Below are 27,714 nucleotides of genomic sequence, written 5' to 3'. Positions count from 1 at the left end.
TCTGTGTTGAGCCAAGGTGTAATTTCTGTTCCTACTGACTGGGCCATTTTGTTCATGAGCATATTAAGCAAGTACAGTGACAGACCCTGTGTAGCCAGTCCTTAGATATTTACCTCTGGTCATCTTTCTTTTCAGGCATGGTGAACATGTAAATCTCCTGTGTTTCAGGGCCACCTCTGTATCAGCGTAATGCCAGCATCTCATATGGAACCATATGTAAACCAGACCGGAATTTTTCTTTCTTTGATCATACGGAACTCTGCAAGTTCATAGATTAAGGGAATGTTGACATTTAGTAGAAGTGTGTGCCATGGGTGTTTGAGCCATTTGTTTTTAAGGTTTATTTGTGCTTCCAGGGCCTGTCCTAACCTTATATATAACCTTTTATAGTCAGGGTCAGCAACTTACGTAGTGGTAATAACCGATTTTCAAATAATGGCTTAAAATTAAAAAAAAAAAAGATTTGTTTTTTCTCACGTAAAATGTTGAAAGTCTGGGTGACTGCAGGGCAGCTGTTTTCCATATGATGGGTCAGCAGTACATGTTTATATTTTTCCCTGCTTCTATTTTCATAGTGGCAAGGGAAGAACAGGTTGGAGAGTGCATACTGGCATTTAAATGCTTCCACAGGAATCATTTCCGCTCGTTGGTCAAAGCAAGTCAAGAGGTCACATCTGACTTAAAGAAGGTAGAGAACTATCATCTCATGTGCCCTAAGGATAGGAAGAACTAATGTCTGGTATAGTATCACTTCCACTTAATGATGTAATGCTGCTAGCACATTCAACTTTATTGCTTGGGGGGTTAGAACACCCAGTTCTTTAAGGTAGATCAGGTCACATGGTCACTTTGGTGCCCCATGGTCATTCTCTATCAGAACAAAAGCCAAGCAAGGAGCTCTTTCTCAAAAGTAGCATAATCCTCTACAGAAGAGGGCATAGCTTTATTCTAAAGCAGTGATTCTCAGGGCGCCTGGGTGGCTCAGTTGGTTAAGCGTCCAACTCTTAATTTTTGGCTCAGGTCATGATCTCAGGGTCGTGGGATTGAGCCCCTGTCAGGCTCTGCACTCAGCATGGAGTTGGCTTGGAATTCTCCTTCACCTGCTCGTGCTCTCTCTCTCTCTCTCTCTCTCTCTCTCTATATAAATAAATAAAATTTTTTTTTTAAAGATTTTATTTATTTGACAGAGAGCAGAAGGAGAGAGAGGGAGAAGCAGGCTCCCTGCTGAACAAGGAGCCCGATGTGGGACTCGATCCCAGGACGCTGGGATCATGACCCTGGCCGAAGGCAGCCGCTTAACCAACTGAGCCACCCAGGCGTCCCAATAAATAAAATATTTAAAGCAGTGATTCTCAACTAGGGGCAATACTGCTTCCCAAGAAATATTTGGCATGTTTGTATACATTTTGTCACAACTTGGGAGGAGTGCTACTCGTATCTACTGGGGGAAAGGCCAGAGATGCTGCTAAATATCCTACCATGTACAGGACAGCCCCTTGCAGCCTTAGGAGTGACCAACCTCCTAATTGTGCCAAGATTGAAAAACCCTATTCTGTGTGGGGCTTTATGCCTAGGTGGTTTGTGTTGTGATTCTCTTATCAGGGCCTATTGGTAGCTTTATATATCTGCCACAAACATTTCAAACAGCACTGAGTTTGCTGGATCCTAAGGCCCAAATAACAGTATCTTGCCCTGCCACATTGGCCTGCTACACTGCCTTGTCATGTCCTGGGCCCCATTTAAAACTGGCAGCTTTGGGGTGCCTGAGTGGCTCAGTCGTTAAGCATCTGCCTTCGGCTCAGGTCATGATCCCAGGATCCTGGGATCGAGCCCCGAGTTGGGCTCCCTGCTCAGCAGGAAGCCTGCTTCTTCCTCTCCCACTCCCCCTGCTTGTGTTCCCTCTCTCGCTGTCTCTTTCTCTGTCAGAGGAATAAATAAAATCTTAAAAAAACAAAAACAAAAACTGGCAGCTTTATTGGCTATTCCAGAAATGGGACAGAGCAGCACTTTAAAATAATGGTTTATTTTGTTTCCAGAATTTAAAGAGGTCCACCAAGGACCATGTTTCTTTCTAAGTGGTGATGATGGGCTGAGCCATGGCAGCATGTCCTTTTGAAGAGAATGTCTTGGTATTTCTGGACATTAGATCCCTAGGGACTTCATCAAGGTCTCAGGTTCCTAAATTACTGTGTGATTCTCCACTCTCTGGCATGCCTGTATCTTTCCAAGGTATCTTACTAACCCAGGTAAAATAAGCATGATGTTTTCAGTGTAATGAACAAGTATAATATCATGTGGGTTCATGAGATGTTCAGACGAGATCGGGCGCGTTCAGGGTGGTATGGCCGTAGACTCATGAGATGTTCAGAGTTCCTGTAGTCTAGGTTGATGAGACATGGCTTCACCACTTACTAGCCGTGTGACCTTGCGCAAGTGATTTAAACTATCAGTGACTTCTTCATCTAGAAGATGGGGATAAGGACAGTACCAGCCATATGGGGTTTTTATAAACAGTAGATGAATTTTTAAAAATGCTTAGAGGGGGGCGCCTGGGTGGCTCAGTTGGTTAGGCATCTGCCTTCGGCTCAGGTCGTGATCCTGGGGTCCTGGGATCGAGCCCTGCATCAGGCTCCCAGCTCAGCGGGGAGCCTGCTTCTCCCTCTCCCTCTGCCTGCCTGCCTACTTGTGATCTCTCTCTCTCTCTCTCTGTCAAATAAATGAATAAAATCTTTTAAAAAATAAAAAAAATAAATAAAAATGCTTAGAGGATGCCTGGCTGGCTCAGTCAGTAGGGCATGTGGCTCTTGATCTCAGGATTGTGAGTTTGAGCCCCACATTGCGTATAGAGATTACTTAAAAATAAAATCTCCTCCCCCAAATAAAATCTTAAAAAAAAAAAAATGCTTAGAATAGTGCCCCACATATGATAAATGCCATATAAATATTAACTAATAAAATAATACTAGTAATAATACAGAATCTTTATGGAGAAAATATAAGTGGGTTTTTTTTAAGATTTTATTTATTTATTTATTTAAGAGAGGAAGCGAGACAGCCTGAGAGCGGGGGGGGGGGGGGGGAGGGGTAGAGGGAGATGGAGAAGTAGACTTCCTGCTGAGCAGGGAGCCCGACATAGGACTCAGTCCCAGGACCCAGGGATCATGACCTGAGCTGAAGGCAGATGCTAAAGTGACTGAGCCACCCAGGTGCCCTGAGGTGGATATGTTTTTAAACTTAACATAGGGAAGGAATTCATTAAAAAACAAAAAGCATAATGCTATAAAGAAAAAAAGATTGACACATGTGACTAGCTGTTTTCTTAATTTGTAAATCTAAATTTTTCTTTAAAGATTTTATTTGTTTTTTGACAGAGAGAGACAGTGAGAGAGGGAACACAAGCAGGGGGAGTAGGAGAGGGAGAAGCAGGCCTCCTGCCGAGCAGGGAGCCTGATGCGGGGCCCGATCCCAGGATCCCGGGACTATGACCCGAGCCGAAGGCAGACGCTTAACGACTGAGCCACCCAGGCACCCCTGTAAATCTAAATTTTAAAGATAAGCTCCTTTGTATACATTTAATTATATTTAAAATTAGAAACAGTACATCTGTTTTCTAGTAGTATTCCAAAAGGAATAATGGTCATGATAAGAAAAAAGGAAGAAATATTTAGGCACTTAGATGCCTGCTGAGCAAGGAGCCCGATGCGGGACTCGATCCTGGGACTCCAAGATCATGACCTGAGCCGAAGGCAGTCGCTTAACCAACTGAGCCACCCAGGCGCCCGATCTCTCCTCTTTTCATTCATGATTTTATTTATTTGGGTCCTTTCTCTTTTCTTCTTGTTAAGTCTGGGCAGGAGTTTATCGATCTTAGTAATTTTTTCAAAGAACCAGTTCCTAATTTCTTTGATCTGTTCTACTGTTCTTTTGGTTTCTGTTTCATTGGTTTCTCCTCTAATCTTTATTATTTCTCTTCTCCTGCTGGATTTAGGCTTTATTTGCTGTTCTTTCTCCAGCTCCTTTAGGTGTGGGGTTAGGTTGTATATTTGAGACCTTTCTTGTTTCTTGAGAAATGTTTGTATTGCTATATACTTCCCCCTTAGGACTGCCTTTGCTGCATCCCAAAGGTTTTGAACAGTTGTGTTTTCATTTTCATTTACTTCCATGATTTTTTAAAATTCTTTAACTTTCTGGTTGAGCCATTCATTCTTTAGTAGGATGCTCTTTAACCTCCATGTATTTGAGTTCTTTCCAAATTTCCTCTTGTGACTGAGTTCAAGTTTCAAAGCATTGTGGTCTGAAAATATGCAGGGAATGATCCCAGTCTTTTAACACTGATAGAGACCTGATTTGTGACCCAGTATGTGATCTGTCCTGGAGAATGTTCCATGTGCACTTGAGAAGAATGGGTATTCTGTTGCTTTTCGATGGAATGCTCTGAATATATCTGTGAAGTCCATCTGGTCCAGTGTGTCATTCAAAGCCCTTGTTTTCTTGTTGATCTTCTGCTTAGATGGTCGGTTCATTGCAGTGAGGGTGGTGTTAAAGTCTCCTGTTATTATTGTATTATTATCAATGTGTTTTTTCAATTTTGTTATTAATTGATTTATATAATTGGCCACTCCCATGTTAAGGGCATAAATATTTACAATTGTTAGATCTTCTTGTTGGATAGGTTCATTAATTATGATGTAGTATGTCCATTCTCATCTCTTACTACAGTCTTTGGTTTAAAGTCTAATTTGTCTGATACAAGGATTGCTACCCCAACTTTCTTTAAATGTCCGTTAGCATGATAAATCGTTTTCCACCCCTTCACTTTCAATCTGGAGGTGTCTTTGGGTCTAAAATGAGTCTCTTGCATACCTATGGATCTTGCTTTTTTATCCAGTCTGATAGCCTGTGTCTTTTGATTGGGGCATTTAGCCCATTTACATTCAGAGTTACTATTGAAAGATAGGAATTTGGGACACCTGGGTGGCTCAGTCGTTGGGCATCTGTCTTCAGCACAGGTCATGATCCCAGGGTCCTGGGATCGAGTCCCTGCATCGGGCTCCCTGCTCCACGGGAAGCCTGCTTCTCCCTCTCCCACTCCCCCTGCTTGTATTCCCCGTCTCGCTGCATCTCTCTCTGTCAAATAAATAAAATCTTAAAAAAAAAAAAAAAAAAGAAAGGAATTTAGTGCCACTGTATTACCTTTAAAGTCACCATTTCTGTATATTGTCTCTGTTCCTTTCTGGTCTATGTTACTTTTTTGGGCCCTCTCTTTGCTCAAAGGTACCCCTTTAATATTTCTTGCAAGGCTGGTTTAGTGATCACAAATTCTTTTAATTCCTGTTTGTCCTGGAAGCTTTTTATCTCTCCTTCTATTTTGAATGACAGCCTTGCTGGATAAAGTATTCTTGGCTGCATATTTTTCTGATTAGGACCCCGGCACCTAAATTTTTAAAGGATGTTTTTGCTGGATATTTAGAGAATATTTACTATATTCTAGACTGGTAGTTACTTTCTTTTGTCCTTGTAACTGTCATTCTGTTATGTCCTGGCTTCTTTTGTTTCTATTGAGAAATTTGCTGTCAGTCTTACTGTTTCTTTGAAGGTCAACTAATTTTTTTCTATGAATTTTCTCTTCCTTCACTCTTTCCTTTCATAGTTTGATTATGATATCGTGGGCATGGTTTTCTTTGAGTATATTCTGCTTGGAGTTGGCAGAGTATCTTGAATCTCTGAAATGATTTCTTTCAACAGTTTTGTAAAACTCTTGTTATTCTCTCTTTGAATATTGCTTATATCTCTTTCTTCTCCTGTCTGGGACTTTGGTTGTATGTATACTAGACATTTTGAGCATGTCTTCCATTTCTCTTAACCCTCTTCTCTAACTTTTCCTGTACCTTCCACTCTTCTTTCTGTCTTCTTTCCTAATTTCTTTCTCCAGCTATAGTTTGGTATTTCTTACTGACTTAGTCTTCTAATCGTATGGTCTGCTGTGTCCAGTTTGCTATAAAACCAATATATTGAGTTCTTAATTTCATATATTGTATTTTTCAGTTCTAGAATGTACATTTAATTATTTTTATAGATCCTAATTCATTGGTGAAATTCTCCGTCTCATCCATTTGGTCCATTTTCCCCTTTGTTTTCTTTAGTATGTTATTCAGAATTATTTAAAATTGTTCTCCTTGTGTATGAACTCTATTATTGGATCATCTGTGGATCTGACTCTGTCTAGTTTTCTCTTAATTATTGGTCATATATTTGTCACTTAGCATATTTAATAATTTTTTATTTTGTGCCAGACCTTACGTATGAAAGAACCATAGAGGCTCCAGTGTTACCTTCCTGACAGGGTTCCCATGTTTTTTCTGTTGCTCAAATGACTGACGGGCTTATTTCTTCCAGTTTATCAAGAGTTGAGCTGTGTTAAAGTTTAATAAATCTCCATTTCCTATCCTTTGCCCTGTTGGCTTTTTTTTCCCCCCCTCTTTCTTAAATTGAGAACCTAGTGAATATCTGTTTCATTAACCCTGAAAGATTTTTGGAGACCCTCTAGCTTTCAAGACTGCCTGCTTGCACTGCTTCAAAATCTGGCAGTTGTCTTGGTGGCTCAGAATTCCCAAGGTACAAAACGAGAGTTTCCTTGGGGTGCCTAGCTGGCTCAGTTGGTAGAGCATGCAACTCTTGATCCTTGGAGATGAGTTTGAGCCCCATGTTGGGTGTAGAGATTACTTAAAAATAAAATATTAAAAAAAGAGAGTGAGCTTCTTTTACATCAAATGTCCCTTCCCAAAGTATGATCAGCTCCTGGTGTATCTTTCCAGAGATATTATGTTAGTCCTTTTCAAGTTTTTTAACCCACTGCTAACTCAGGAAGTGAAAATCTCATGTGATAGTAGATAAGAGCTAAAAAGTCAGCTGCTATTGTTGTATTAGGAGGCCCTAACATATCTTTAGTTTGAAAAACATCAGAGATTTTGCAAATGATAATGTAACTTAACTCCAAGAGAATTTTATTGTATTATTTGTATTTTTTTAAATCACATTTTGTTAATGAACATATTTAAAAATGTTACTTTTGGAGGGTTTTAGATTTTAAAGTTGTGATACAGTTTTGAATCAAAATGGTAGAGCATAATGTGGTCAGCAACTACTTGAAAATAGTTTTTACTTTATGAGGAAAGTATACTTTTAGCAATCTGAAAAGGATTCTCTCTGATCAAAAAAGCTTTTAATATGTTTTGTACCCAAATTTCAAATAATAGCATTTTCTGTGTGCTTTTTAAAAATGATAAAATTTTCAGTTCTCTGAATCTCACCAAAATGATTTTATAGCCATTGATACTTCTTATTTAAGTCTGATGTTACACAGCATATTGAAATTTTAATGATTGTTTGCACATGCGTGTATGAGAGTGATATCACTGTAACATGTTCCAAAAGTTGGATTCATAGAATTTTTGATTGAAAAGGACTTAATTTTATAGATAATTCAAGTGAAGCTCCAGAATATTTAAGTACCTATTCAAGGTCTTACAGATGATTAATGGGAAATTTGAAACTAAAAGTGGGACTCCTATTCACCAAATCTGGTATTTTTTAAATTAGGTTTGATGATGGTACACAAGTGTATGCTGGTTATTATAGAAAGTTTTTTAATCCTTAATTATTTCAAAAAATAGATAAATTGTGTTATAAATGTGTTATTAAAGTTCTCTTCATTACATTTTAAGAATATTATCTCAGTATTTCATAGTTTTTAATTTTTATTTTTTATAGAGCTGGAGAATATTTAAGTCTCAACAAATGAATTCCACACTTGAATTCTGCCGCATTCCTGTGCCACCTCCTCCTTTAGAAAACTGATCTTAGAACAGAGGTAAAATTATGGAACTTAACTTTTTAAAGGATAAAGAATGAGTTTTCCATACAATTAGTCATTAGAATTTTTGGTTATCTTTGGTGGATAGTTTCTATTTATTTGGCAATTTTACCTAAGAGACTTGAAATAATCACATCTTAATTATTGCCTTGGAGTTTTACTTTTGAAAGTATTTCCTTTTGAATTGTTGTGCCTTTTAACCTTGTTGCCTGATCTTTACAGTTATTGAATAATTGAATATACTCAGCATAATTATATTATGTGGCTACACCGAGATTAGTCCTGTCCAGTAGAATTTCTCTGATGATGTTCATGTTCTGTGTCCATGCTCTCCAGTATAGGAGATAATAGCCACATGTAACTACTGAGCACTTGAAATGTAGCTAGTGCAACTGAGGAACTGAATCTTTAAATTTTATTTTATTTTAATTAATTTAAAATAGCCACATGTAGCTAGTGGCTATCATATTGAATGGTGCAGCCCTAGGTTATTTGTTAGAGAAGCTGGTATTTATAATAACCACACGTCTTGAGTGCTTAAATTTCAGAATTATACCTTGAAATATTTTCATAGTTTTTGGCTTAGTTTGAAAATTTGCAGTAGTAAAACCATTTTTTACTATTTCATATGATTCCCTGATAATTGTATAGCTTTGTTTATCCAATAATGTTGGTCTACAGTTTCCAAAAAAAAAAAAAAAATACATGCTTACTGTCAGCTAAGACACAGTTTCTACCAATGTAGGCAATGGAAAGCTTATTGTACTTGGATGAGTTCTGTGAGTTTGCTTCCTGGCAAGTAATTATTGACCTCCATCAGATCTTGTTCCAGCAGTTTATTATTTTGTTCATTATGTTGTATTCAGGGCTTGCTAATAAAAGTTGCCATTACCATGGTCACCAAAAAGATAATTATTTTCCGTGATATCTTTTTTACTTTGTTAAATACTCTGAAAGTGAGGCAGTATGGCCTGAATTGAGCTGCAAGCTGGAATATTGGCTTGAATTTTGCTTTTAAGATTTTAATTTTTTTTTTTTTTAAGATTTTATTTATTTATTTGACAGAGAAAGAGACAGTGAGAGAGGGAACACAAGCAGGGGGAGTGGGAGAGGGAGAAGCAGGCTGAGCAGAGCCCAATGCGGGCCTCGATCCCAGGATCCTGGGACCATGACCTGAGCCGAAGGCAGACGCTTAATGACTGAGCCACCCAGGCGCCCCTAATTTTTTTTTTTTAAGTAATCTGTAGGCCCAACATGGGGCTCGAATTCATGACCCCGAGATCTAGTTGCATGCTCTACTGACTGAGTCAGCCAGGCGCTACTTGATGTTTGCTTTTAAATACAGTTTTTATATCCCAGGTAATGGGATGGATATAATATGTAGTAGAAAAAACCTTCAGAATTATATATTGTATGGGTAAGTAAAAAGAAAACTGGCTGTACATTTATAACTATGTTCCCAGCTACCTCTAGATACTAAGATACTGGGAATAGTTCAGAAATCCATATTTACAAATTTCTCTGTAACCGTATTATTCTATTTTCAAATAAAGGTACTAAAATATATTTTTAGGATTTTCTTTACTTATTTATTTTTTAAAGATTTTATTTATTTGACAGCGAGAGAGGGAACACAAGCAGGGGGAGTGGGAGAGGGAGAAGCAGGCTTCCTGTGGAACAGGGAGCCCAATGCGGGGCTCGATCCCAGGACCCTGGGATCACGACCTGAGCCGAAGGCAGACGCTTAATGACTGAGCCACCCAGGCACCCCTATTTTTAGGATTTTAGATGTAGTAAGTAACTTACCCTTGTAGAAAACTGAAGCCCAGAGGGTTTAAATGATTTGTCCAAGGTCACATAAGCAGTGTGGTTCATCGATTCAACAAATACACATAAGTACCTGCCATAAGTCTGGATACCATAGTATGCTTGTTAGCTTTGAGTACATAGTGAACATTCAAATGTGAGCGAAACAGAAATGGATTTTGTTTTCATGTAACTCACAATCTGATGGGGAAGATAGACAATAAGTAATAAGATCTAAGAAACAAGGTACAGGGGCGCCTGGGTGGCTCAGTTGGTTAAGCGACTGCCTTCGGCTCAGGTCGTGATCCTGGAGTCCCAGGATCGAGTCCCGCATCGGGCTCCTTGCTCAGCGGGGAGTCTGCTTCTCCCTCTGACCCTCCCCCCCATGCCCTCTCTCTCTCTCATTCTCTCTCTCTCAAATAAAATAAAATCAAAAAAAAAAAAAAGAAACAAGGTACAAAATTCAAAGCACTAGGAAGGAAATGAACATATTTGTTGGAATGGAAAATACTAGAAAAGGGAGAAGGGGATGCTGTTTAGATAAAGTGGTCAAGACTGGCCTGCTGAGATTAACAGGACTGGAAGCCGCCAGCTATTTAAATAACAGTAGTAGGACAGCATTCTAGGCTGGAACAGTCTATACAGAATCCCTGGAGTGAAGGGGTGCACAAGGCTATGGAAAAATGGAAAGGAGAGTATGGCCAGGACATAGGAAGCTATGTGGGGAGTAGAGTGAGCTATAAGAAAGGGGCCAAGGTACATTTTTCAACTGTTCACTTTAGAATAGGCATTAAATTAAATCTAAGTTCTACCAGTTAAACCGTTTTACCTTGTGTGGGTCATTCGACCTCTTTACCCTTTAATTTTCTTGTCTATTATTTGGGAATAACAGAGGCTATATTATAGTATATAGGATCAGGAAAATTAAGTATATAATATTTGTAGCAAACATTTATAGTGGTTACTTTGTGACAAGAACTGTCCTAAGTACACAATAATTGTATGAAATTACTACTGTGCTGCTGTTATCCTTTTTGAAATGAGAGAAATGAGACACAAAAGTGTAGCTAGGAAGGGGGTAAGAGGGCTTAAACATAGCTGTAGTAAGTGACCCTAAACCTAGACAATCTGGTTCCAGAGTCCATGCTCAACGTGTGTCCTGGGGATCCTTTAAGTGGGTTTGTGGCGGTCAAAACAGTATTTGCTGCCTTCATTGTCATTTTCTGATAAATATAGAGTGAAGGTTCTTAGCAACCAATTAAATGCAGAATTACGAGATTTACAAAATATGTAAAACAGTATGCACTACTTTTCTCACCAAATTTGTTTTTGTTATGGAAAAAGAAAATTTTGATTTAAAACATTTTTGTAAAAAAATGTTATTTATGTTAACATGTTATTTTTAAAATGAATTAATAGACCTTTTTTTAAAGATTTTATTTATTATTTATTGCACAGAGAGAGACACAGCTAGAGAGGGAATACAGGCGGGGGGAGCGGGAGAGAGAGAAGCAGGCCTCCCGTGGAGCAGGGAGCCCGATGTGGGGCTCAATCCCAGGACCCTGGGATCATGACCAGAGCCAAAGGCAGATGCTTAACGACTGAGCCACCCAGGTGCCCCTAAATGAATTAATAGACTTTTTTTTTTTTTTTAAGATTTTATTTATTTAATTGACAGAGAGAGACACAGCGAGAGAGGGAACACAAGCAGGGGGAGCGGGAGAGGGAGAAGCAGGCTTCCCGCGGAGCAGGGAGCCCGATGTGGGGCTCGATCCCAGGACCCTGAGACCATGACCTGAGCCGAAGGCAGACGCTTAATGACTGAGCCACCCAGGCGCCCCAATTAATAGACTTTTTAAATGTAAGAGTGAAAGGGGGTTCTGAGACAAAAGTTGAGAACTGCTGCTCTAAACCACTAGATTTCTATTGCCTTATTAAATCAGATAAGATATAGAAAACAGCTGATACAGTGTTTATACTTGATAGGCTTACTAATAATTTATTTTTTCCTCACTTTTAAGGTAATTTTTTTCACCTTTTAACATTTCTGAAATCAGGTGCTTTTTAAAGAAGCTGTTAACCTCCAACTATATTTAATTTGGGAAAATAAAATTATTAAGCTTAATCACATGGAAAATGCAGGCAGAAATCTCAGGTTTTATTATGACCGAAAATAAAACTGTCATTGTTAAAGGTGCTAAGTCATTGAGTTCATAAGCCCAACTAAATCAATAGATGTTTGAGTGCCGGTTATGTGCCTCGTACTTGAGATACAAAACCTGTCCCTGTGAAGTACAGGTTCTGGTGGGAAAGACAGACAGTAATACTTAAATAAGATAATTACAGATTTTGCTAAATGCTATGAAGGAAATGGACAGAATGGTAGGGTTTGGAAGGAGGAGGAACTTGGGGGAGCGAATTTAAGTATAGTAAGTAGAGAGGGCTTCTCTGAGGGGGTGACATTTGAACTGAGTATAATCCAGACATATATAGAAAGAGCTTGGGAGAGTGTGCCATATGGCTAGTATAAAGAATAAAGATGTCCAGAAATGTAAAGGATGATTTAAAAGTCATATATGATTATATGGATAAGCTTATGTTTTTGTCCTTTAGTTAAACTTTGTTTATTAATAAAGATTTGTTTCTCATTTTCTACTTAAATTTGTTAATAAATTACAGTCTTAAAATTTTAGTAGTATTGTAGGGTGCCTGGGTGGCTCAGTTGGTTAAGCGACTGCCTTCGGCTCAGGTCATGATCCCAGAGTCCCAGGGTTGAGTCCCGCATTGGGCTCCCTCCTTATCAGGGAGTCTTCTTCTCCCTCTGACCCTCCCCGCTCTTGTGCTCTGTCTCTCACTCTCTCTCAAATAAAATCTTTAAAAAAAAAATCAGTGGTATTGTAGAGTTGAGGAAATATGGTGGTGCTTGATTATAATTATTAATACCACTGTCTTTCTGTATTTAAAGGTATTACCTTGCAGTCTTTTATTTTTATTTATTTTTATTTTTTTAAAGATTTTATAAATTTATTTGACAGAGTGAGACAGAGAGAGGGAACACAAGCAAGGGGAGTGGGAGAAGGAGAAGCAGGCTTCCCACTGAGCAGGGAGCCCGACACTGCGGGGCTCGATCCCAGGACCCTGGGATCATGACCTGAGCCAGAGACAGACACTTAACAACTGAGCCACCCAGGTGCCCTATTTTTTATTTTAGTTAACATATAATGTATTACTTGTTTCAGAGGTACAGATCTGTAATTCATCAGGCAGTCATTTTTAAAATAGTATTGGTAGAAGCTAAAGTGATTTGCTAAGCAAACTTGTGGTTATAGGAGAGATCAGATAGGAATTTAAAGTAAGAAATGTAACCCGATGTGATACTTTTTTTTTTTTTAACTGAAGGATTACTTGGGGTTCTTTTCAAAAAATATATTCCAGGCCCCATATCAAATAGGGATTCTGATACAATATATATTAGATTAAAAAGATTTGTGTTTCTTTTTGAAAATAATATTTGGGTTTCTTTTTTCTTTTAAAAGCAGTTGTTCTTTGTAGAGAATTGGAAAAAATATTAATTGTAGTTATTTTCCTTTCCCTTTTCTATAAAGTAGTAGCATACATTTTAAAAATCTTCTAATCCCTTGTAGTTAGCAAAAAGAACATACTAGAAACACTAGTTTTCCTAAAACATAAATTTTGATTTAAACGATTTTCAGTATTTTAAATATTTATTAAATACTTGCTCATTTTGATTTTTTAAAGTATTTATTTTGTGTAACAATAGCTAGTGAGAAAACATAATGAAAAAGAATCACAGTGGCAACAAGAAAATATAAAGTATAGGAATTAACTTAATTGAAGGAATCAACTTAATTGAAGTGTGTTGGTGTATATGAAGAAAAAAATAAAATTTATACTGATTTATACTTATAGAAGAGGATTTTTTTTTTTTTTAAAGATTTTATTTATTTATTTCACAGAGAGGAGAGAGAGAACACAAGCAGGGGGAGTGCGAGAGGAAGAAGCAGGCTTTCCGCTGAGCAGGGAGCCGGATGCGGGGCTTGATCCCAGGACTCTGGGATCATGACCTGAGCTTAAGGCAGATGCTTAACGACTGAGCCACCCAGGTGCCCCAGAATAGGATTTTTTTTTTTTTAAAGATTTTATTTATTTATTGGAGAGAGAGAGTGAGAGAGAGCATGAGAGGAGAAAGGGTCAGAGGGAGAAGCAGACTCCCCACTGAGCGGAGAGCCCGACATGGGACTCGATCCTGGGACTCCATGATCATGACCTGAGCCAAAGGCAGTTGCTTAACCACCTGAGCCACCCAGGCACCCTAGAAGAGGATTTTTAATAAAGAGTAATGCTCTGCTTCTGTATGGGGTAACTCAATGTTGTGAAGATGTCATTTGGAATTAATCTGTAAATTTAATTCCTATGAAGATGGAACGTAGGAAAGAAACTCATCAGTGTAATGCTAATATTCATTTGGAAGAATGAAGCAGGCAATAATAGTGCAAAATGTTTTTATGAAAAGAATGCAAATGCTATATATATATATATATTTATATACATATGTATGTGAATGATAGGACTTGTAATATTTTTTACTAAGTCACAGTAATTAAAACAGTCCCAGCACAAAATTAATGGGAAGAGTAGCTCAGAAATAGTTTCAGATGTATATAAGACGTATTAGTATATGATAAAAATAGCATTTCAAGTTACTGAGGAAATAAATGGACATAAAATGTATTAGAACAATTGAGAACTATTGGGAGAAAAACATTGTTAGATCTTTTTTTTTTTTTTTTAGATTTTTTTATTTATTTATTCATGAGAGACAGAGGCAGAGGGAGAAGCAAGCAGGCTCCCCGTGGAGCAGAGAGCCCGATGCGGGACTCGATCCCAGGACCCTGGGATCATGACCTGAGCTGAAGGCAGACGCTTAACCGACTGAGCCACCCAGGTGTCCCCATTGTTAGATCTTAATCTCATATCACATTCTAAAATAACTTCCAGATTGTTTAAAGAGTAAACTATAAATGTGGTTTTTAATTTTAGAAGATTGACACCTTAACTAAATAAGCAGAGTGGCTTTTAAAATACTATAAAATATATTCTGGTATCTTTTTGCCATGTCTCTTTCAAGTACATCACAGCATTTTGTGTATTAAATCTTTAATGTTGTGGCAATAGGTACTCAGTTGAATATTCTTATACCATTTTCATGATCCTAGTTTTAAAAGTCATGTATATCATATTAATAAATGTAGGAAAATTAAACATTTTATTTTTTGATTTATTTAGATTAGATATTTTTATGCTGAGGTATTAGCTTTATAAGTAGAGCAGTGAGAAATTACTCTGTACATATGACAGTCATATGTTTTGAAAATATTTGATGGGGGCGCCTGGGTGGCTCAGTCGTTAAGCGTCTGCCTTCGGCTCAGGTCATGATCCCAGGGTCCTGGGACTGAGCCCCGCGTCGGGCTCCCTGCTCCATGGGAAGCCTGCTTCTCCCTCTCCCACTCCCGCTGCTTGTGTTCCCTCTCTCACTGTGTCTCTCTCTGTCAAATAAATAAAATCTTTAAAAAAAAAAAAAAATTTTATGGAGGGTGCCTGGGTGGCTCAGTCGGTTAGGCAGCTGCCTTGGGCTCAGGTCATGATCCCAGGGTCCTGGGATCGAGTCCCACATCAGGCTCCCTGCTCAGCGGGGAGCCTGCTTCTCCCTTTCCCTCTGCCTGCCTCTCTGCCTACTTGTGCTCTCTCTCTGTCAAATAAATAAATAAAATCTTTAAAAAAAAAATTATATGATGGATTATGGTTTTGAGAGTTTATTTATATATAGATATGCTATCAATAATATTTCTATCTATGGCCTTAAAAGTTCAAATCCAATTTTTAGAATTTATACTATAGAAAGGAACAACAGAAATGTATACCTGTGTATAAAGATGTTCATTGCTGCATTTTTTTTGTAATATAGAAAATTGAAAACAATCTATGTGTCCTGGTAATTTATTAAATGAATAAGTGTTTGGATCAATAACACGACAGCTGTTAAAAAGAGATCTATAGGTCTTTCATATTTTTAGCAATTGAAAAAAACGTGTTGAAGGATACTATGTATGATGAACAAATGACTATATTTAAACTATATACACACATGTATGAACATGCATGTACATAAATATATATCTGGAAGGAAAATACATACCAAATGGTTGACTCTGTTTAATCTTCGTGGGTGCGGTAGGTAGTTGAGCTAAGTTCCTTTTTTTTTTTTTTACAGGTATATATTTACAATATTTTAACACTTCATAATAGAATATCAACCATTAATTCATATTTGTAGCTAAGTATATTTGTAAAATTATAGAGATAACAGTTGATATACAGAGCAGAAAAAGCTTTTTAATTGTCCATTAAATAAAAAATAAAAATCAATTGAAATCCAGCGATAGAGATACAGGAGTTTATTTTTAAGTTCCATTTTGTTTATTGTCAATAAGTCCTTTCTGTCACCAGTACGGTGAAATTACGCTTTTCTTCCTTGCATGGTAATAAATTATCAGAAGTATTTACCTCCTTTTCTGGAGCACTTTTCAAAGAGTGTAAAATTCTATTTTTCTTCTTAATCTTGTGGTCCACTGAGCTCATTAGAAATAATGAAGTAATAGAAAGAAGAGGTGTTATAAATTATGTTAACAAAACAACCCCTTTTGTTTATACCTTCATAAGAGACTTGAGAGGAATGGAGGTGTTAGAGGGAGATCAAGATATTAGAACTTATCCCTAAAAAAATTATTTCCTAAAAAACTAATGTAGTTTTTGCGTTACTATACTTACTTGAAGCTTAATAAAAATGTAACCTAGCTTACTTATTTTCCAGGTACTTTGTAAATAAAAAACATTTTTATTGTCAGTAGCTGTTCAGGTGTTTTAATTTCCGGAGACTTGGTAGGAACTCTCAGAGCAAATGCTGTAGCAATTCTGGAATTTTTTTGGTCCTCATACTATTGGGAAATTTGTAGCTAGCTCTGAAAATGGATACCAGTCCTTTCTCTGCATTGTAGCCAGGTGAGCTTTTCAAACTTTGAATCTTATTATTCATCTCCTTAAAATCCTTAGTCCTTTCCATACTTAATGCAGACTATAAATTCCCATTTATACCATTTGGTCCATGCCTATTGTTCTGCCCTCAACTCTTATCCCTCGCTTTCTGTGTTCCTGGTCACTTGGATCTTCTTTCAGATTCTCTAACTTCCTATGTTTTCTTCTTGCAACAGGGCCTGTATATAGGCCATTGCCTCTTTCTAGAATGTTCTTTTCTTAATTCCTTAACTCTCTTGGTCTTTGTTACCTCAGCTTACCTTAGAGAAGTCCTTTTTGATTCCTTCATCAATATTAGGTTTCTTTTATTACGCTTTTGTGTGTCTTTTCTTCTTATTCCTCATCTCTTTGCAAAAATGTGTTTGGTCTCCTTCACTAGATAAATGATCTGTTATATAGTGAAACTACATCTGGTTTTATCATTGTATTTCCAGCTGTTAGCATAATGGCTGTTAAAGTTGGTGTTTAAGAAATATTTATGGAACGGATCAATGAATTTCTGACTGAATCTTACCTTTGCTTTTTAGTCAGTTGCCTCCTTGGGTTCTGAGAAACTTTCAGAGGCAGCTACCTTAGGATATTTAGACAATTATTCATAAAAATTTTTTTATTGAGGTATAATTTGTATAGAGTAAGAAGCACATTAATCATAATTATATCATGGAATGCATTTTTAGGTGAAGAACTAGGTTTCAAAAAGCAGGGCGCCTTGGTGGCTCAGTCAGTTAAGCGGCTGCCTTCGGTTCAGGTCATGATTCCGGGGTCCTGGGATCAAGTCCTGCATCAGGCTCCTTGCTCAGCAGGGAGCCTGCCTCTCCTCTGCCTGCTGTTCCCCTGCTCGTGCTTGCTCTGTCTCTGTCTCTCTCTCTCTCTGTTTAATAAATAAATAAAATATTAAAGAAAAAAAAACCTTAAAAAAAAACACAAAAAGTATTTAGTAGCACTTAATTGGTAGAAAAGAAGGCATTCTGACATTGATTTGAACAATCATTGTAATAAATGTAGGAACCTTACAAAATGATTTCTTTGAAGGGCATTACCATTTGGATGTATGGTTGTGCTCTATTTTGTGAAGTTATTTTTAAGAGTCTCATTTCTTCAGCAAGAGTTTGTCACTTGGGTATCCATGTCTATTAATAATGGGCTTTAGTTGGTCTGAACTCCCAGAAATTGTTTGCAAAATTGAGTTTGTATAGGTATGGCATTTTTCTTCTTATGTAGTGTTCATTAGTCCTTTTATTCTTAAAGTTTATTATGGAACATTTCAAACTTATAACAAAGTAATGATCATAGTGTAATGAAACTTGTGTACCAGCTTGAATGGTTATCAATTCATGTCCAATCGTATTTCATCTATACCTAATTCACTTGCCTTGTTTGGTTCCCCCTGCCCCTGCCCTGATTATTTTAAGGCAAATCCCAGACATTATTTCAACAGTAAATATGTCAGTATGTAACTCTAAGAGACAAGCACTATTAAAAAAAAACAAAACACCTAACTATAATTCCATTATCAAGTATAAAAATAACCTATAATAATTACTTAATTTAATATCATCAGATAACCAGTCATGTTCAGCTTTTTCCAGTTGTGTAATGTTCTTTTTAATTGTTTGAATCAGAGTCCAAAAGAGATTCATACTTTGGCTATTGATTTTTTTAATCTCTTTTAGTCTGTAGGTTTCCCTACTATCTCTTTTTTCTTTTGCAATTTATTTTGACTAAATTCATCAGTCTATCTTAACAGCATTTGCTACTTGAAAATAAGGGACATGTCTTGGGGCGCCTGGGTGGCTCAGTCAGTTAAGCGTCTGCCTTCGGCTCAGGTCATGATCCCAGGGTCCTGGGATCGAGCCCCACATCGGGCTCCCTGCTCAGCGGGAAGCCCGCTTCTCCCTCTCCCACTCCCCCTGCTTGTGTTCCCTCTCTCGCTGTGTCTCTCTCTGTCAAATAAATAAAATCTTAAAAAAAAAAAAATAAGGGACATGTCTTACTCCTCTGTACTCCTTCCTTATATAGTACTTGGTGTAGTGCATTATATAGAGACATTAAAGAATCCTTTTGGAATTGAAGGGAAGAATTAGAAAATCTGATTCCTTTTTGTAGGTAGAAATTTAGTGTGAAATTTGACACATTCTTAGGAAATAATTATCTTTTTATTTATTTTTTTATTTATTTTTATTTATTTTATTTTTTAAAGATTTTATTTATTTGACAGAGACACAGCGAGAGAGGGAACACAAGCAGGGGGAGTGGGAGAGGGAGAAGCAGGCTTCCCGCGGAGCAGGGAGCCCGATGCGGGGCTCGATCCCAGGACCCTGGGATCATGACCTGAGCTGAAGGCAGACGCTTAACGACTGAGCCACCCAGGCGCCCCAATAATTATCTTTTTAATAAAGAAATTTTTATTTCAGTTGCTTTGAAGATGTTTCCTTCCCCCTCAAAGAAGTTCTTTATTTCTTCTAGTTCTTACCTTTTGAGCCTTTAAATCTAATTAAAACCCAGACCTTTTAATTGTCTTCCTCACTTTAAAAATAATACATGCTTATTTTTTTTTTCTGTAATTCAAAGTTACATAATTAGAATATCCTCAGTATACCTTCTCTCAGGGGTAGACACTCTAGTTTGGTATATATGTGCTTCCAGGCTTTTTTCACATTTTATATAGTTTTTTAATGGAATTATAGTTTACATAATTGTACAACTTGCTTTTTCTACTTGGACATCTTTCCATTATAGAAAACATATATAAATCCACCTTCTTCAAAGGCCTTATTCGTATAGTACATATACATTTATAATCACCTTGATTTCTAGCTTTTTTGTCCTTGTCATTTATTATCTGTCACATGGTTTGTTCTGTGATATGTAACTAATTCCAGTTGTATATTTGGTAAAAGCTCTAAGCGTAGACTGGTCGCTTGTCTTGGGTAAGGTGCAGTTTGATTTCACTAAATTTGTTTTTGCCTCTTTGAAATATAATTGTTGAGGAAAATATAAAAAGTATTAGGGAAATAGGTTTCAAATGTACCACTAAAAACAGAATTCATTTCTTTTTTTTTTTTTTTTTTTTAATTTATTTGACAGAGAGAGAATGAGAGAGAGAGCACATGAGAGTGGGGAGGGTCAGAGGGAGAAGCAGACTCCCTGCCGAGCAGGGAGCCCGATGCGGGACTCTATCCAGGGACTCCAGGATCATGACCTGAGCCGAAGGCAGTCGCCCAACCAACTGAGCCACCCAGGCGCCCCCAGAATTTATTTCTTAAATATGAATATAAATATAAATTTAATTGAGCTCTAGTCTAAAACTATGGCTTCTTATTTGAAATATGTACTAGGTTAGTTTCTTTGTGAAAGGTGCACATCATTTACCTTTGGTAGTTTCTTTAAGTACATAATACTACCCTCACGTTCAGTGCTTTTTTCTTTCAGGGATAAAAGAGGAATAGAGGGTAGAAGAAGATGCTGGGATCTGAACGTGGTGTTGTGGAAGAATGGTTATCAGAATTCAAGGTAAATTGGATTGGGGATAAGAATGTGTCATATGATTCTATATGTCAGTAATTCAGACAGTGAATATGTGTTCTCTGGAGAAACTGAAACAATTGTTATGATATGAAGTGGAAATGGCAAAATATGAAATAATGTGTTTCTATACATGTAAGTCTTTAAAAAGGCACTAAGGTGAATAATGACTAGAAAATGTGTAAAACTGAAAATAGTTGTTAGGATTGATGAGGGGATATATGAATTTTTAAATACATTGAATAAAAGGGGAAGCTCCCAAGCTTTAATAAGGCACAGACATAGGATTTGTGCCTTATTTTTTTATTTCCTATAATTAAAAATCACCCATTGATTTGATTTAAAACTATATAATTTCTGAATACTATAGAAATAAATGTTTTATAAACATAAAATGCAAGAATTAAAATATATCCTATACTTATTTTTTTAGAGTAGATTAGTTTAAGTTGACCTATTTCAGCAGATCTTGGTGTAATGTGTGATTTCTAATCATTTTTCATGGTTGAGTAGTTTGAAGAACTGTATACTATAACATTCTAACTTAATTTGTTTTATTAACTCTCATGGTTATTTCTTGTATTATTTTTACTTTTCTTAGTTGACTCTATCATAATTCTTTTCAAGAGGAACTCAGGTAAAATAAATTTACTGACTTCCCAAATATTAAGTTTGCTTTTGATTTCCTTGGATGTTTCTTTTAGGCATTACCTGACACTCAGATCACCAATTATGCAGCAACTTTACACCGGAAAAAATCACTGGTACCAGCCCTCTATAAAGTTATTCAAGATTCGAATAATGAGGTAGGAAAGTTTATAAGAAAAATAATTTCAACATAGTAAAATGAAATATGTGTACTAAAACACATATGTAAGTTTTGTAGTTTTCCCTTCTCCTTTTAAAAATTCTTCTTATGGGACTGGAAAACTTTCTTTCTGCTGTGTTTCATTCTGATGGTTGCTTTGGCTTTCCCTTTGCCCTCCCTCTTATTGTTTTAAATGTTTTGATCAGATTTGTTTCTGTTCAGGACTGTATGTTTTGATTGTTGATTTGAATGACCATCATCTCATTGGATTACTTATTTAATTTGAAACTTTTCTCTCTTTCCTGTTCGGAATGTTTCCTTTTCTGGAATCCAAATTTTAGCCATACACTGATTCAGACTTTTTTATTTTAAGTGTTGTTTGCAGTTATTCTGTTGATGATACAGAACTGTGTATATTACTCTAATGAGTGAACTCAAACTGGTGACATGAAATGATGCTTCTAGTAAATTTAGCTTGAAATGATTGGAGAAAGCACTATTTAGCATAAGTAGTCAAGATGAATAAACTTAGAAAAAGAGTTTCCTGTTACTCAGCTTTGTGTAGAAGGGGGAAAATGTAGCTATTGTATCTATATGTTAATTAATGCAAAATACACACATTATCTTTCCATTAACACAATAGTATGACATACAGTTTTATCACCACTGGATTCGTGTATGCTTTAAAATGAAAATAAAAGGAACACACAGGAAAGTAGCTTCTTATCTTCCCAGATACAGCCTCCAAGAGTGCCTCTGCTGTGTACTGGAGTGAGTTTGAAGAAGTTCAGGTAATCATCTCCTAACCAGCAGCTTAATTTAAAGTGCATCTTAATTTTTGTCCTATCACTAAAAGCTTGCTTATTGACCTCTTTCTTTCCTGTCTCCTAAACTTGGATTGGCTCTCAGTTAGGCTTGCATCTGTTGCTATTTGTAGCAGCAATTGCAGGATTCATTTGCTTCTTTTTTCTCTTGCTGTGTATTTATGAATGTTTTATAACTTTAGATGTGTTTATATATATATATATGTATATGTGTATATATGTGTATATACACATATACATATACTCATCCTTTTTGGTTAGGAGTTTTCAAAATTCTGTTTGAATAATGAATATATGTATTTCCTACCCCTTGTTTTGCACTGTCTTAATGTTTAAGCTTTGCCTATTATAATTTGTTTTATGCTTTCTCTTTAGATTGTAAGCTCTTCATGGGCAGTGGTCATATATTCTATATTTGTAACTTCTCTAGAATATATTTTGTCATGTACATGATGAACACTTAATAAATATTGATTAGAAGAATAGTAAAACACAAAATGACACTGAAATGCTATCATTTTCATTAGGAGTCACAAGTATATAAAAAGGATTAGTTTCCTTTATACTTTAGAAGCTATGACATTAAAAAAAACGTTATTCACATTATTTAAACTGTAATACTTCATAATACTCATGTATGAGACCTTGTTATGGCCACAACGGGGAAAAATTACAGCTTGAGAGATTCAGGCTCAACAGCAGTCACTGTAATCATCCAGTTGCCAGAGCAGATCTGTCTTTCCATCTTTTCTCTTGTCAGGTCATAAAGTTCTAACCATGTCATATTTCAGAAAAGCAGAATGTTTAGCTCTATAGCATCTCAAACCAATTCTGGACTTTAGTCCTAGAAGGAAGACCCTTGTAGTCCTGATTTTGTTATATTCTGAAAGACAATCAACTGTTTTATTTAGTTAACAGGAAATTATTTCAGAAAATTGTCACATGCCATATATAATATTAGTTGAAACTTATGACAGTTTTATGAACAGTTTTGCTTTAAAGACCTTAAAAGTTCTTAAAGTGTATTTCCTGGTTTGGTATTACATATCATGGCCAACCTGTACTGCAGCTGAAGTTTTAATCTCTAGACCAACATACTGCTTAATTTTTCTCCTTTCCCTTGTTCCAGATCCTTTGGACATTCTAGCAGCTCTTCCATTTCAAGGAGCTCTCCATCCAGTCTATTAATCCTATCACTTTTTCATGATTTGATTGCCTTTCCTTCTTCCCTCACATATCACACTTCTCTCTTCACCCAGCTAAATTTTCATAGTACATCATAGTCTCTTTCCTTGCAAACATTATTAGCTCCTTTGCTTCTCCTTCCATTAGTTCTCATTCTTTGGGAAAATCTCAATACTGGATAAAACTCTGCTGTTCATCTTCACACTTGTACCTGAACAGCTGAACATACTTGGAGAAATCAGCTGCAACAACAATTTTGTTGACTTTCTCCACTTTATCTTTTATTTATTTATTTATTTATTTTGAGAGAGAGAATCAGAAGCAGACTCCAGCTCAGCAGGGAGCCTGCTGTGGGGCAGATACGGGGCTCATGACCTGAGCTGAAATCAAGAGTCAGATCCTTAACCAACTGAGCCACCCAGGCACCCCCTAGTCCTGCATTTAAAGTGCACAGAAAGTCAGGGGCGCCTGGGTGGCTCATCGGCTAAGTGTCCCAACTCTTGATTTTGGTTGAAGTCATGATCTCACGGTGCTGGGATCGAGCTCCACATTGGGCTCTGTGCTCAGTGGGGAGTGGGGAGTCTGCTTGAGGATTCTCTCTTTCCATTTCCCTCTCTCTAAAATAAATAAATCTTTCTTAAAAAAATGCAGGACTAAAAATCTCAGTCACATAATACTGTCTTGCAATCTTGCTTTAATTTCTTGGTACACTATCCCCACTGTGGATTTTACACATTCCTTTCCTCATTAGTCTTACCCTCCTTTCCCTCATCTTCAGCTTGCTTTCTGTGTCATTAAAAAAGAAGAAGATAATTGGGAATTCTCTTATTTTCCCATTCATACCTATCACTTTACCAGCTTCTCCACCTACATTCTCCTGCCTTTTCTGCTGCGGTGGATGAAGTGTCCCAGGTTGTATCAAAGGCTGTCTTCCACTTAGGCCTGGATCACATCTTCTCTAGCCCCCTCAAAGATTGTTCCTGCAGTTATACCTTCTCTTTCCTTCATCATTGATTTCTGACCAGAAGTTAATGGATTGCCAGCTATTTCCCCCCCCCCCTTTTAAAAAAGAAAGCAGAGTAAAAATTTTGGCAACTCTGTATTCCTTTGCTATGCCTAATTAAAATGTAGTCTCTTACATGCCACTGTGGCTACTGAGGAAGGGAACTTAAGGTCTTTATAACAGAAGCAATTGTAATTGGGGCACCTGGCTAACTCAGTCGGTAGTGTGACTCTTGATTTTAGGGTCATGAGTTTGAGCCCCACGTGTGGTGTAGAGTTTACTTAAAATAAAAGTTAAAAAAAGAAATAAACCAATTGTAATTGTACCATAGCCAATAAAATTTAGAGACAGCAATTTTGGAGTCTTTACTAAAGAGAAAAATAGATTGGAAACATGGATATGTATTTTTAATAAATACATTTATGAGAGCAGTGATCTTTAATTCCCCAAAAGAGCTATTTTTGTCAGTACTTTAAAAAGATGCCAGCAGTTGACTATTTTCAGAAGTTTATTACTTCATTATTGACACTATGTGGAATATAGTATCTGTAATTAAACAATCCTTACCTCCTTCCCTCCCATTCATTCTAGTATAAGAAATGTGGACGGGGTGCCTGGGTGGCTCAGTCATTAAGGGTCTGCCTTCGGCTCAGGTCATGATCCAGGGTCCTGGGATTGAGCCCTGCATTGGGCTTCCTGCTCAGCGGGAAGCTTGCTTCTCCCTCTCCCATTCCCCCTGCTTGTGTTCCCTCTCTTGCTGTGTCTCTCTCTGTCAAATAAATAAATAAAATCTTTAAAAATAAAAAAAGATTAAAAAAAGAAAGGTGGTATAATGGGAGCATCAACTTGGTGTCGGAAGACCTGAATTTTAAGTATCTTCTTCCACCACTACTTCTGTGACTTTGGGCAGATTGTCTGACTGGTCTAGATTTCTGTGTAAGGGGAAAATTGGAATTTTTTTAAGATTTTAAATATTACTGGAGCACCTGGCTGGCTCAGTTAGAAGAGCATGTGACTCTTGATGTTGGGGCTATAAATTTAAGCCCCATGTTGGGTGTAGAGATTACTGATTACTTAAAAATTAAAAAAAAAAGCTAAAAAAAAAAAAACTATGGGAAGCACTGTGAATTGTGTAAGACTCTTGAATCACAGTGTACCTCTAAAACAAATAATACATTATATGTTAAAAGAAGATAGTAGGAAGGGAAAAATGAAGGGGGGGAAATTGGAGGGGGAGATGAACCATGAGAGACTATGGACTCTGAGAAACAAACTGAGGGTTCTAGAGGGGAGGGGGGTGGGGGGATGGGTTAGCCTGGTGATGGGTGTTAAAGAGGGCACATATTGAATGGAGCACTGGGTGTTATACGCAAACAGTGAATCATGGAACACTACATCAAAAACTAATGATGTAATGTATGGTGATTGATATAACATAATAAAATAAAAAAAATACTATGGTAGTGATTTCAAATAAAGGGCTTAGTGTGTGTAAATTTTTTTTAGTTTTCCTTAAGAGCTAAGCTTAACTCATCTAAATATATTAACCATATGATTAACATTGGATTTGTTGACTTTTAATTTACAGTTGTGAAAGTAGTGACTTATTCTAGAGCGTTAGATTATTACAGACATATATAACTACATTCAAGCAGATTTCCAAATGTATATGCATTATTTAATCATTCAGAATAGAGGTAAGCATATAAATAATGAACGATTCATTTTTTTTAAAGTTAGTATTAAAAATTTTTTTTTTTAAAGTTAGTATTAAATTTTAACATGATTTTATAGTTTCCTGGTAGTGTTTTATTTGCATTTTAAAATCATACCCAGTTTTGTGTAGACTAGTTATTTCAACAAAACCATTCTAGTTTGGTAGTACATGATTAGAAAAAGGGAGAGGTTTATTTAAACTACTCATTTTCTTTAGTTTTCAAGGTGATGAAGATCTTCGTAAGTCATACTGTGGGATATCATATGAAAAATTAAACACTAAAAAAGCTGTTTCTGTATACTTGCCTCCTTTTCAAAAATCTTTCAAATAAATGTAATTAGAATTTAAATCAGTCTTAAAACATAAAAGTAATCCATTTGTTTTACTTGTATGTATTTAAAATATTAGCTAGCATTTTGGATGTCTAAATATTATGTGTTGCAAAATCCCTTTCTTGATTTATTTAAATCATAGTCTAAGTTGAGATTTAAAGGTTATTTCCAACAAGAGCATTTGAAGTTATTTTCTTCCAATATGGAATATCCTCCAAATGGAGGATAGTAAGGGCTAGTAATAATAGAAAAGGAAACATACTAAATACAAATGTAGTACATTGGTTAAAGAATTAATTATCTAATAAATTTAATGATACAGTATATTGAAAAATATGTTGATATCATACAGACACAAAATTCTTATAGTTAGTAGATTGGTCAGTTTAATATGTAGTCTGCACATAGAGATTAAGGTTTGGGTCACATTGATTAAAAAATGCAAAAATTAATATTGAGAATTTATTTTTATAATATTATACCAGTATATATGCATTAAAAAAAACACAGTGACAGCCAAAAGAATGGAAATAGCTAATGCACTTTATTTTCCTTTTAGCTTCTGGAGCCTGTCTGCCACCAGCTGTTTGAGCTCTATCGTAGCTCTGAAGTTCGACTTAAGAGGTTCACACTGCAGTTCTTGCCAGAATTGATGTGGGTTTATTTACGGCTTACAGTTAGCCGAGACAGACAGAGTAATGGTTGCATTGAAGCACTTCTGTTAGGAATTTACAATTTGGTAAGTTGAAAATGATAGTTTGGGAAATTTTAAGTATCTTTTATTTAAAGTCTTCTGAGGTAATACTTAATACTTAGGGGCACCTGGGTAGCTCATTCTGTTGAGCATCTGACTCTTGATTTGGACTCAGATCATGATCTCTGGGTCATGACATCAAGCCACACGTCGGTAGGATTCTCTCCCTCTCCCTTTGCCCCTCACTCCCCCACTCAAATACATGCACTCTCTGTCTCTCTAAAAACAACAACAACAACAACAAAAGAATACCTATTAAAAAAAAAATTGAAAGGTCTACCGAATAATTTATTTAAATTAATATAATTGAGTATAGAGAGGCTTAATAAGTAATTGCTGATACTGGCATTTTATAAAGTAGGTAAAACTATTATAATTGATAGTATTGTTAATATTTTGTGACTTATCCTTAAGTTACTTTATTTGACCAATGTTTATGAATGTGCTGCATTTAAAATTTTTGAAATTATTTTTAATAATCATTTGATAATTTGTTTTTGATACTGTACTGTTTGAAACTCTTTTTCTAAGAGATTCTTAAGTAACTTAAACATTATTCTGGGTTTTTTCCCCACAGTGTCCAATTAGAACATTGGTATTGAAATTCCTGCTCTTTGAATTCTTATGTTCTCTGTGTTCAGTACTCATGGTAAACAAGCACTCCACATAATAAAATTAAGTTTAATAGTTGAGAGGTAATAAAGTACCTCACAAAACATTGAGTCTCAGTATAAATAGATATTCTTCTGTACCACTGCTCAGTCCTCCAAGTAT

The 27,714-nt window shown here is 36.4% G+C and overlaps 1 protein-coding gene across 14 annotated transcripts in view; it reads left to right on the top strand.

Moving 5' to 3' along the window:
- Positions 1–27,714, top strand: part of HYCC2 (hyccin PI4KA lipid kinase complex subunit 2) — a 78,305-nt gene that overhangs the window by 10,008 nt on the left and 40,583 nt on the right. For 8 of the 14 annotated variants that reach the window (XM_045868241.3, XM_045868242.3, XM_064586896.1 and 5 more), the window contains 4 exons: positions 7,771–7,870; positions 20,225–20,305; positions 21,022–21,123; positions 26,746–26,925. In XM_045868241.3, the coding sequence (XP_045724197.1) occupies positions 20,255–20,305; positions 21,022–21,123; positions 26,746–26,925 (333 nt within the window). In that variant the 5' untranslated portion in view covers positions 7,771–7,870; positions 20,225–20,254. Of the gene's footprint in view, positions 1–575; positions 740–2,036; positions 2,230–7,770; positions 7,871–20,224; positions 20,306–21,021; positions 21,124–21,860; positions 21,917–26,745; positions 26,926–27,714 lie in introns of those variants that run through there. The other 6 variants (XM_064586892.1, XM_064586891.1, XM_064586893.1 and 3 more) reach the window with 4 other exon arrangements.

This window comes from Mirounga angustirostris, unplaced genomic scaffold, assembly GCF_029215605.1.
Source record: "Mirounga angustirostris isolate CCGP_5_RB_7025 unplaced genomic scaffold, mMirAng1.0.hap1 SCAF_3, whole genome shotgun sequence".
Taxonomy (NCBI): domain Eukaryota; kingdom Metazoa; phylum Chordata; class Mammalia; order Carnivora; family Phocidae; genus Mirounga; species Mirounga angustirostris.
The sequence above is the reverse complement of the archived record's forward strand: the minus strand, read 5'-3'. Positions and strand labels throughout refer to the sequence as shown.